This window comes from Chaetodon trifascialis, chromosome 19 (genome assembly GCF_039877785.1).
Source record: "Chaetodon trifascialis isolate fChaTrf1 chromosome 19, fChaTrf1.hap1, whole genome shotgun sequence".
NCBI lineage: Eukaryota > Metazoa > Chordata > Actinopteri > Chaetodontiformes > Chaetodontidae > Chaetodon > Chaetodon trifascialis.
Window position 1 is genome coordinate 15027630 of NC_092074.1, and position 12813 is coordinate 15040442.

General features: G+C 44.5%; 1 protein-coding gene across 8 annotated transcripts in view; it reads right to left on the reverse strand.

Annotated features, from left to right (window-relative positions):
* utrn (utrophin) overlaps positions 1-12813 on the reverse strand; it is a 173584-nt gene that overhangs the window by 32448 nt on the left and 128323 nt on the right. For all 8 annotated transcript variants that reach the window (XM_070987929.1, XM_070987930.1, XM_070987931.1 and 5 more), the window contains 5 exons: positions 11467-11528; positions 10042-10116; positions 5630-5831; positions 4737-4822; positions 3095-3252 (listed from right to left, as the gene is read on the reverse strand). In XM_070987929.1, the coding sequence (XP_070844030.1) occupies positions 3095-3252; positions 4737-4822; positions 5630-5831; positions 10042-10116; positions 11467-11528 (583 nt within the window). The remainder of the gene's footprint in view (positions 1-3094; positions 3253-4736; positions 4823-5629; positions 5832-10041; positions 10117-11466; positions 11529-12813) is intronic.

Below are 12813 nucleotides of genomic sequence, written 5' to 3' on the forward strand. Positions count from 1 at the left end.
CCATCATCCCTGACACACAAAAAGGGCAGCAAATGCAGCAAAGGGCTGAATACATTTGAAATAGGAGGAGAGAATAATCAAAAGGAACAGAGTAAGAGTGTGTGTGTGTGTGTGTGTGTGTGTGTGTGTGTGTGTGTGTGTGTGTGTGTGTGTGTGTGTGTGTGTGTGTTCTCCTGATCCCCTCCCAAGGCTTATGGCGTGCAAGACTGTAGAGCTTCTCAATTTTTATTAGTATATCCTTCTGAAAATAAATGACTGCAACTAAACAAGCTGAAAGAGAAACACACTCCAGCCTGGACCCAGGAATCAGCATTTTGAATCAATATTTGCAGCCGGTTCTCAAAAACATTTACCAGGGAGCTTTGGTGTGCAATAAGGTGAAATGTTAGATGCGTTCAAAGCACCAGATATTGAGAAAAGGTCAAGTTCCAAAAACTGGCATCAAATATTTACTGTGCTCAGATTTGTAGTCATGAAAGGTTTCCAGTTCTGAAATTTGCCACATACAGGCAATTTCATAACACGAGTTCTTGGACAGTAGGTGGTTAGACAACATTTTTTAGATTAGTTATAGAAAAATATATGTTCCTTGTATGGAAAATGCTTGTTTAAATGATAATGATCACCTGGGTAAATGCATTTCTGGCAATGTTAAGTGAATCTTATGTGAAGTGTGGGTCTTTCAGATGGGATGGAGCGCTTTCACCCTGACGACACCTTAAATCACCTTCAGATCCCTCACCCTTCCATCTGACCTTCTCCTGAACAATCACAGCACCTCTCTGTCTCTCCTTTCCCATACTTTAGTCTCATCTTTGCCTTCCCTCCCTCCTCCACGCCACATAATGGCAGATTTATAGCACACACAGATTAATTACTGCAGAGAAGAGACGGCTGAAAGGATGGCTAGATAGACGGATGGATGGGTAAAGGACAGAGACTGACAAAGGAACAGTGAAAGAGGCCGTATTTATGGCGGCGCGACTCGTTCATCACAGCCCCATTAAACCAAATGGACTGGGTGACTGCACTGTCACTGGCAGGGCAGGTGGCACATGGCTTTGCTCGTGTCTACGTGTGAGTGCGTAAATGAGAGCGTGTGTCTGTGTGTGTGCGTCAGTGTCGACCTGCCAACTTGGTTTGATGATTGAATGATTAATGAGCAAATGGACTACAGCTGCCACAGCAATTCATAATCAAGTCTGTGGGCAATTTGTGCGCGTACTTGTGCGCGCTCAGCTCTCCGTGTGCAAATGCGTATTAATATGTCATCGAGAGGGTGAATTCTCGGCAAGGAGGCGAGGTGTTTGCAATATTTTGAGAAGAAAAGAGAGAGAGATACAGTAAGGTTTAAAAGCACCTCACTCTGGTATTTTGAGAGCTGCAGCACAGGATATCGGTGAAATTTATTGCTTCCTAATTTTAATGTTTGGCTCCCATTTATGGCTGCTGAAGCATGAGCCAGGAGAAGAGGAGTGGGAAAAATGAAACAGGGATCCCAGGGGGGATGAAGACATCATTAAATGCCAGTAACGTCCAGAGATAAACCTGGGGAAAGTGGTTTGCTGGCCACAGTAAAACACTAGAGGACAACCAGCAAAAGACTGCAGGCCATTTGAGGCTTCATGGATGGTCGGCAGAGCTTGTATATTGAAGCATTTTTACAGCATTGAGAGAGGCAGATGTTCGATAGCTGGACAACGTGGAGGACACTGAGGTGCTTAATGGCAGTTAGCTTTGGGAGGATGCATCAAACCATCACCTACAACACTACTGATCACTTGCCAAAAACTATTACCAGTAATGTCACCAACTCTAAATATTTTCGCCATTTTGACCAACCTTTCACTACTCTGACTCTAAAACCTTTACATGTACATAAAGTTAAACAAACTCATAAATTTAGAAGCCAATGCAGAAATGTTGGCAGAGGCAGTTCTGCTATAATGCAGTGGGACAGACCAACAATAAATCCCATCTTTTCACTGGATCAGAATATGTGTTGATTCATGCCACAAACCGGCTGAGACGGTGGACAAAAAGGGGTCCACGCAAGACATTTTCACTGGATAAAAGTGTATTATCAGCCAGTTTTTAAGGGTCTTCAAGCTGCAGCAGATACATACTGCCTCCAACCCTGACAGAAATAAACATGATATGTTAAGTTTTCTAGAGATCGAGGATCAAGAGATAAATATGAAGAATCGATTACTCCCTGGCAAAATCAAAATTATATATATGGTGCTTGCAGATAACCTATTAAGAGCCCTGCATTCCATGAGAGGAAAACGATCTGCACTGGTGAAGAACCAACCAACAGATTTTCAAGAAGCTGGATAAGAGCAATCTGTAGGCCATTAAGTTTGAGCTCCATTGTGTTAGTTTTTAGACAAAACTAACATGGTGTTCAGGCTCAGGCCATCTTTGTAAGCCATTACTAGCCTCTGACTGCATTAGAGCTGCTACTGCTATTTTCATAAGCAATTAATTTTGAGAGTTACTTTCTTGATTAAGCAGTCTTGTCTATGAGATGTCCTAAAATGTCCATCACAATTTCCCAGAACCCAAGCTGACATCTTCAAATTGCTTGCTTTGTCTGGCCAACAGATGGTTCAGTTTACTCTCACTGAGACATGAGAAACCCACATGTGCAAGGATGGAACCAGTAAATTTTAGCATTGCAAAAAATGATTTAAATGAGGCATCAGTAATCAAAATAGCCGCAGATTAAATTTTCTGTCTATCAACAGCACTGAAATGCATTTGTCCATGCAGTGAGTGACGTCTCTTTCCCTCACCAGTCTCATTTTTGAGTACATTTTTGTCATCATATCTGATATGGACTGTGAAGAATTATGACTTATGATGGGAAAATGTAGATTTTATACAACTAGTGGTAACACACGGCCAAACTGGCATCCCAAAAAGATTTCTTCCCTCTGCCTGAAATCCAGCTGGTATTCAGAACACACGTGATTACTCAGCCCTAGTGTACGTGCGTATATAGTATGTTCTAAATGTGTGTATGAGTGCAGCGACGTGCATGCAGTGGCTATACATCTGCATGCTCGGGTGAGTTTGTGTGCAAACATACGTGCTGGAAGCAGCTGCGGACGCTGGGTTCGATGTTGGAGCCTCCGAAGGCGGCCACCTCCCCCAACTGCTTCGGGATCTGTATGGCTTCGTGAAGCAGCAGGCCAAGCTGCCTCTGGTCACACGTGTCACCTGCTGACGCTACCTGGCTGAAGAGGTCTGAGTGGGGGAGAAAGTGGTGGAGGTGGATGAGGAAGAGAGAGAGGGAGAAGGAGAAAGAGTCAAAGCACGTGGGTGACATTTCAAATAAAAGATATAGATATAAATAGATGTGGGGGGAGAAAGTGTGAAGTATAGCATGGAGTGGGAGGGAAGTGCGTATGTGTGTGCGTCTATATGGGTGGGAGGTGGTGGGGAGGACGTGGAAGAAATCAGGGAAAAGATGCAATTTTTAATCTTTCTGTTGTTCTTCTTACATGCCTGTCTCTTTCTCCTCTACTCTCCATCTCCCTGCCTCCAACTCTCCACCACATTCTCCCAGACACTGACAGAGGTGAACTGGGTATGGACACCTGCCCAGTGACACGCAGGCTCGGCCAGTTAACGCACTGACAGCGTCACATTTTAGATGAAGCTATGACAAAAAAACGCCCAGAGCTCAGGCGCAGACTGAGCAAAGAGAGGACGCAGAGAAAGAGGGGAGGGGGAGGGAGAAACGAAGGGCATGACAGGTCTTTCTGCTCGGCTTGCAGTTGACTTTGATCTCTGTGTGAGGCCTGGCTGTGATGCCAGCTCCTGTTATGTGTGCCCGTGTGGTACGTGCAAACACCAGCAATGATGTGTGCTTGTGACCCCATTCCAACACACACCTCTCGTGTCATCTGCGTGATCAACACCCACGTCTCTGACTCTCTACTTTCTGCTACGAGATTACATTTGACATATGCAAGTGTCGCGAAAAGAGTGTCAAATGGCGACATGCCTGGTTAGGGGTGTGTGTGTGTGTGTGTGTGTGTGTGTGTGTGTGTGTGTGTGTGTGTGTGTGTGTGTGTGTGTGTGTGTGTCTATATGCATGGGACTGACAGCCAATGAGACTCTAAAAGAGTAAAGGAGGAAGGACGCAATCAGGCGTGCTTGATACCCTTCTCAGGCTAATAGAAACTGCCAGTGGAACGAATAGGCTCAGGGATGCCATGATGGCGAGAGAAAGAGGAAGAGGGGAAGGAGGATGGAGAGAATGAGGGAAGCAAGAGTAAGTAAGACAGGACGGAAGACAAAGTGGCACTGCTGGATGGATGAACAATGGTGTGAGCAGTGACAGCGGAGGAAGATAGACAGAGAGAGATAAAGCAGCAGAAACAAAGAGCAGGAAGCCAAAATGACAGTCTCCTCCCAGTGCGTCGAGCCTATATTCACACTCCCTAATCCTCAAAAATAAATCAGAAAAGAAAATTAAAGAAAGAACAGGGAAAAGGCGTAGGCGGTCTCTCATCCAATTAGATGAGCCATTCTCAAGCTCCTCTCTCTCTCTGTCTCTCTCTCTTTCTGTGAGTTTGATTAATACTGCTGGGATTATTGGCATGCTGAAGCACTGTGGGATGGACTCGCTGCAGACTAGCCTGTGCAGCGAGGGGGGGTGGGACGGCGGCGCATTTAAGCGCATGTGTGCATCAGCAGATATCTTACTACTCATTGGCACTTACATTTGTATTTCTCCTCCAGGTGTCCCTTGCAGAGAGAGAGCAAACCGATCTTCATGGACAGGACGCGGATCTTTCCACTGCGACCACTGCGGGGACCACAGACACAGACACACACACACACACACACACACACACACACACACACACACACACACACACAAAACATCAGACAGTGGCAGTGAGTCAGTTTTACTTATTGCGGGTGTATGTTTGTGTATAAACAGCATGTCGGTTCAAATCTGATTTACATGCAACAGTGGCAGAAAATCATTATGTGCTTGGAAAGAGAAGAATCTGTGTGTGTGTATATGTGAGTGTTCTGCTGCTCTCATTGCAGGTGAGAGCTGGTGAGATCACTAATGCATTTTCTGTGTACCCACAAACAATGTTTAGATCAGTAAGCATGTTGGTTTACAGCATGGGAACACACATGTGATTATGCCGCATGTCCACGCGGTTTCCACGAGTGCTGAGTGTATTTGAACATGTGTGTATGCATGTCTGCTCTCAAACAAACGCTGTGTGCCATTCGCATGCCAACTGACGCACTTGCTGGTGCATATAGCATGTTGACAATGTCAGAATATGCAGAGTATAAGCATATGAGTGTGTAAATATGTATAACATAATCATCACACACAGCCGAGACCAAAGAAGATGGATTTGGAAATGCGAGCGCAGAGTGATGAGATGCATCCGTCTGCCACTTTCATCCAATATGAGAGAAGAAATCAGACATGCTGTAATTTGTGGAACATGAAGCAAACTTTATAGGACGGAGGTGGCGACATGCACGATTTTCAGATTTGTCATAATCTGCGACACATTCAGAAAAGAAAGGAAGGCCAATTCATGATCCTCCGTCCTGAATAAGAAACAGGTGGCGTACGTACGTGTCGTAAACGTTGAGGAGCCAGTTGAGACACATGTCAACGCAGAGCGGCACGTTCACCAGGTCTTTGTGCTCCTGCTCCAGGCCGTCGTAGATGGACGTCAGGCAGTTGATGACGTCGGGAACGGACAGCAGCTGATTGTTGCTGCTGAGCTTGTGCTGCTCGAAGGTGTTCTGGGCCACGCTGAGGTCCAACAGGTCCACTGCAGATGAGAAGGGAGATGGAGGGGGGAGGGGGTGGGTTGGATGAGAGGAGTTAGATGGAAAAGGAAATAGAGGACAGAGCAGCAGAGAAACAATGAGACAGAAACGAGGAGGATTGGGAGAAAGAACCGAAAGTGGAAAAGGGAGGAGAGTGGGGGAAGGTTAACAAGAACAGCGAGAAGGAACAAAGAAAAAGTTGAAAGAGGAATCACATGAGGGGTGACAGGGGCGAAAAGGAGAAAAAGAGCCAGTCAGAACCATTAGTAACCTGTCAGACTTGTTCGTTGGGCTTTCAGACGTGACTCAGATTTTTCTAAAAATGCCGACAAATCTGAAGAGGACGAGGAGCTGAAAATGGCACAGACTATTCATAGAGACACTTCAAAACTGCAGACTTGACTGATATTTTGTCCAAAATAGTTCAAAACAACTAAGTGCGAGAGTCTGCCGGGAGTACAGATGGAGAACAGACAGATCGTTGTGGTGAAATATTAATCCGAGAGAGAAATCTGAACGAGAAGACAAACGAGGGAAAAATGTGCAAGAGTCAGACAAAGAAGAGTCTACTTTCTTCTAATTTAATTTGTTTGCTTCATCTTCAATGACAATGCAAAACGGGATGCTGTATTTATATAAATGTCTCAATTATATCATCTTATATACTGTAGCTAGCACTTATTGACCGTAAGAGAGTGGGAAAACAGGAAGAAGCCTGAACAAAGCAGGCTAATTGAGTCCTTTGGGACAACACTGCTGAACAAAGTAGCCAGATGTGTAAACACACACAAACACACCAAGAGAAAACAGAGTAATTGAAATGTAGATAAAACACAAGACACTTTCAGCAGCTGTTGTTCAGTAGATGCTGCCGTTCACACGCACACACAGATACTGTTGTCTAGCTTGATTATTACTGAGAATTATTTTCATGAATCTGCCAGCAGGCTGAGATTAATTCATCCATGAAAAAAATCTTCCTGCATCAAGAAATTTCTGAAACAATCAATTTCATACTTACTGACTCTAAATTTTGGGATGTAGTGTTGACAGTGTTAAAGTGTCGACATAAAGTAGACAGCATGCATACTAGATTGCTGTTTTGTTTCACAGCAGCTGTTGGTGAGCTGTGTTTCAGTTTCTCTTGATTAAAACAGGAATTTTATTTCTGTCAAAATACACATACACAAAAACAGTTTACTATGATGATTAGTATGTAGTACATAATGTATAGAATTAGCATGTAGCATGGACTTGGGACAAGTGTTCCACTCCAGTGCACTGTTCTGACCAGTATGCAGATGCTGATGCTAATTTTGGTTAATCCATTTATTCACTTCCTTGAGAGATCAACACCACTTTCTTATCTGTCTGTTTAATATGAGACTGGACCAAGAAGCCACTTAGCGTAGCTTAGCACAAAGACTGGAAACTGGGGGAAATAGCTAGCCTGTTACATTATATCCCATTTGCTTGCTTGGGCAAGAAAACAATGCTCGCTCATGACCTTTACACATGCTGATGGGACTCTTATTGTACTTAGTGCTTTATTCATGGTCCACTGAAAAGGTCAACCAGTTAACCCCGTCTCTGTTCAAAACTCTCTGCTAGACGGTAAAACAAATGTGCGGCGTGCTGTCTGCTACAGGTGATTTATTAGCATGACCAAAATGAGGGCCATTATAGTGTTGATCCTGTATAGACCAGGTGTTCTCCCGTATCTGATCCTCATTTAGAGGTCCGGAACCACTGGCAGAATTTAACTAACATTTAATGAATGAACAAATGTCACATCACTTGTGCCAGCAGGAAACAGTGGCAGACAAGGCTCAAGACAGTTCGTCCATATTTACTAACTCAGACGTATTCTAGCAGCTACATGTACACCAGAAACCAAGAGAAAACGAGACACATTCTGCATCCATGATTTAGGAGCTGATAGCAAGTTCTCTGATGTAGCATTAAAGTGTAAATTCTGCAGTAACGACACACAACATTCTCTCCTGCATTTGTCATGGCAACAACGTTAACGATTGGGAAATCAGCCCTATTAAAACAACAATTATCAAGGGACAGAACTAGTGATTCTCCAATAACTCCAAGGAATGGCCGGGAGCTGGGCGGTTTGATGGTGGATCCATGGAGTAGAGAGGGTGGAGTCGGAGAATAGAATCTTCTGGATTCATTAGTATTCTGTACGACAGATGTGGGCTGGGTTATGGGTCGGGTCTTGGCTGATTTTTATCACTAAAATAAACATCACAAACATTTAGCAACTTATTTAGACATACATCATGTGCATTTCGATTTTCAGGATATTGATTACGGCATATTGATTCAGATTTATGCAACAAATGCCAAAATACAGGAGGTTAAAAACTTTTTACAGATATATTAGAGAGTGTAGTTCTGTATGCATCTTTTGCTCTGACCCTCCACAACTTTTCCAGACACCATTTAAACACCACTCCCTCTCCTACAGCCTTCATCCTTCTCAGCTCCTCTCCTCACTTAAGTCTCCTCATTTGCCCCATTGCTCGCTTCTTGTCAGCCCCTCCGCAGCTTTCTTGCCTTTTGTTGCCCCCTGCTCCCCAGACAGCACTAATTACTGGGGTGCATCGACGTGTAGCGGGGCACAGCAGGGCAGCCATGCTGCCAGAAAGCAAAACTTCACTTCTCTCCAGCTTTCTCACTACACGTGCGGGTATGAAGCTGAGAGGCTGTGGCACATAAGCAGGATGCCACGCAAGCTCATTTGTGCTTCTCCAGCCCCCTGGCACAGACTTAACCCAATTAGCCATTTTATAGTATCCCTGTCATGTGTGTTGGGACACACACACACACACACACATACACACACCCTTGCACTTCTATCATTGTGAGGACCCACAATAACATAATGCAGTCCTGAGCCCCTTACCCTAACCTTAAACTAAACCTTATTCTAACCAAACCCTTAAAACCAGGTTAACCCTCAGACAGACTTTTGAAGGTATGTCCTAAAGTGAGGACCGCCGAAATGTCCTCACTTCCTAAAAATGTCCTCAATCCCATTGTCTAAAACTCAAATTGGTTCTCACAAAGATACCTGTACAAGTACATGTACACACACACACACACACACACACACACACACACACACACACACACACACACACACACACACACACACACACACACACACACACAAACATTCTTACAGGCACTCGCGTCTCCAAGCAGATTCCACATGAATCCAGGCTAATAACTAATAACTACTGAGCCTTCTGCTGCATGTGTGTGCTGCATTGTGTGTGTTTTGCTCTGTGACTGCTCTAATCTAATGGATGAAATTGAATTGCTGTGCCCCAAGTCGAAATCAGTCAGACTAATGCATTCCCGTCACAAGCACACGTATGCGATCGGAGAGGCAATAAGAGATAGCGAACTAAAACGCCTGAATCATTCAAACTCATTAACAACCAACAAACACAATAACACACTTTGATACCCACGATTATTCAGGTACGCAGGCCAAAGCTGTGCACACACACACAGACACTCACACACACAGACACACAGACACACACACACAAGGCATTTGTTTCAAACATCCACACGGAGCAAACTTCCTACAAACAGCAGGATGTAAATGAGCAGTGTGAGTTCGCAGCATGTGCTGCTATAATAATGTCAACAGCTGGATAATAGTTAACATTTGTCACCATTACTATTACACCGTGCTGAGCCCCAAGTAGCTACTGGTTGGAACCTCACAAAAGGGGGAGTCTGCATGCACCTGCAGTGTGTGTAGATGGGGCTGATAGCCACCTGAGACTGGAGATAATAGCCACCTTTATCAAAGCTTCCATTCTAAACAAGAAAACAGCAGCTCTGGTGGTGAGAAAAATGTTTAAAAAAAGCACACCCTAAAAAAATCCCACCTGTGCACACACCAAATGAGGCTATGCTCACCGGGCTTAATACAAGCACCAGCTGTGACTGTGCATGGACAAAACCTTGCACATACACAGACACACACACTGACAGGGTTTGTGTAATTTTAAAGCCAAAATATCCCTGGCTCCTTTGCCGGTCTGGCACAGCGCCTGCAAAGCTTCAAATCATTACTGCATCCCCTTGTTGCACCCAGACTTCAAAAGAAGCAGACCACGACTGTTGGTATTAAGGTGCGTATGAGTGTGTGTGTGTGCGTGTGTGTGTCTCACTTACAGCACAGTGCTTTCTGTAGTCTGCGGATCTTCATGGCTGTTCGGTACGCTGAGAATCTCACGTTGTTCAGGTCCGCTACAGGCAGGGACAGAGACACAGAGATGAACGTTGGGCGGGCAAGAGGAAAACAGAGGCAGAAAATCAGAAAACAAAGTGCAACAGAAATACGCCAGGACCTCTGTCTTCAATGAAAGCCGGCTTTTTGTTAGTGACCGTCTATGGAGATGACCGAGGAGAGGGGTGACTAATGTGGACAGTGTAATTAGGTTAGTGAGTTCCGTCTCAGTGGGGGCTGGTGCTATTTGTTGAGCTGCTGGCCTACAGCAAACACTCCCAAAGTTTCACAGCTTATTACTTATCTGGCTGCTCATTAAAAAAAAACAGTCACAGTGGCCACCCCACGGGGACGGAGACATGCATATGGATATTAACAGGGAGCAGGAGAGAGAGCAAGAAGATCAGGGCCAAATTTCCAAGTTAAATGTAAAGAGTAAACTAACTAGACAAGAGGGTTTACAAGACTTTGTTGAACCCTCACCACAAAGCTGCCCTCAAATAGATCAGGGGCCCATCAGGGTTTCATCAAATGTTAAAAAAAAAAAACTTGCAATTTGCAAAATTAATCTCCTCTTAGGTTTACTTTGACATGTTTCACAAAACAAAAGCATACGTGTATGAGCCTGACAGAACCCTGCAGTAGCTGCAGATGTACCAGTAATTTGAAATGTGGCATTCAAGTCACCCTAGTGGTTCCTAGCCCCTTCAAAGACCAGTACACTGCCATAAAACAGGCTTTACTAAGCCTATTAAAGGGTCAGTTCAACGTTGTTTCAACCCATGTGACTCACCTATAGCGGTATCTGGCAAAGTTTTGAGTTTTGAGTTTATTTGCCCAAGTTCTGAAAGATCTCTGTCCGAATTGTTTGCCTCCATCCCAATATAATGACAGTGAAATGAATTTTGTTTGTGGTGCTCACAGCACTGAGAGATTACATTAATCAAATACAACAGCAACATCTCTCTTCAGAATCAGCAGCCCTATTACTCAGAATAATACACAGAGCACACTGTGAAAAGCCTTCATTCAACGTTTTCTTACCGAAAATGCGATGTAACAGTTCACAGTGAATTCTTTGAATTACCCAGAGTGACAATAACATGGTTTCGGGACAGAAATATAGCTGTTTTTTTGAATGACATTTTTTAATATTCCTGGAGGCAGAAATCTCAGAGACAGCGTGTGCAATATCCTAAAACACGGGCAAATGAAATGTAAGCATCCGCATGGCCTGATATCAATACAGGTAACTGAGAAAATAAGTTTTGTAGAAATGATAGATTCAAGATCTTTGGGAGAAGATTTTTCAAATTCACTTTTTCAGGGCCTGAAGACGCTGTGTGATCGTGTGTGTGTGTGTTTCTTACCTAGTGACTGGTAGAGCTCTGTCATCTTTGGATGGTCCCAGCAGGTCGTCTGTGTCTGGTGACTGAAAGCCACAAAAACAGAGAAGAACCATTAGACTGACAAACACGAAAAACACATAAGCTGACGCACCAACTGGACAGGAGCCACTGATGTCAAAACCACACACTTAGAGACACTAAAAACACTTTTAAGGCTTATCACAAAATAAAAAACGAAACAGCATGACAGACCAAACTACTTCGAAAGCTGAAGTACACAAAAACGTACGCACAAGAACCTGACAGAATGAACACACCCTCGGAATTCACACAAGCTAACATCACCATCATCATCGTCGTTTGACATGTGCAAGCGCTGATGGCTTTATCAAAAACTCTTTTCTTAGCGGGCCCGAACTGGGGACAGAGGCTACATATTCTTCTACAAATCATAAATCACACACAGCAGCCAAAAAACAGTCCAGCAAGAAAACACACACCAGTCACAAATAGACATAATCCTTCTCCCTCATGACAGGATCTGCCTTCCACCATGGGACATAAACATGAGGGGACCAAGCCTAAACTGCCTGTTTATATTTCTGCTTCAGACGGAAGCCTCACAAAGACACGCATGCACACAGAAATCTACAGAAAAACCAGCACGAAATTAAATAAGACCTGTGAGAAAACTGATCAAACTTTGCCTTTCGCACGCATGAAAGCAAAGAATTTGATGTTTCTCAAGCTGCTGCTGCCAGTCAGTACGTCTGCTTGAGCTCTGCTGACCGTGGTGTGTGTGTGTGTGTGTGTGTGTGTGTGCATGCACGTCAAAATGGCACCTGGCTGTCAGACGCCGCACTTGGATCAGCGTGGAATGTTTGAGAAGACTTCTGGAGGGCGATTTCTGAAATGAAAGTTGGATGCAGAGGCTCCCCTGCCGTTTCTGCGACAGCTCGCTCTCTGCTGACAGGCGACAGGAAGAGAAGCCGAGTGCCGACGGCGAACTGAGGTGGCGAAGCAGACAACGTCCCCGTACGCGGACGTTCATCGCTATTCAGCGTCCGCACAGACTGATGACCCCTTTCACACCTGCACAGGCGGGGCTAACGCCTGGCCCTCCCGTGCTCGTGTTTGCTTTAGACGGACTACAAAGAGCTCGCCTGAATAGACAAAAAGGTTTCTGTGAATCCAAGTCGGGGGATTTGCTGATATTTGCTGCGCGCAAACACACAACTAGGAGGAAGAAAACTGGCTATGGAGGCCAGAATCCTCCGACAGTTATTGTCATAAAACATTTTTGTCATTAAAGCTTAGAAGGGTACATCGGAGACAAGATAGAGCTCGTACGATGATGTATCGCATCGC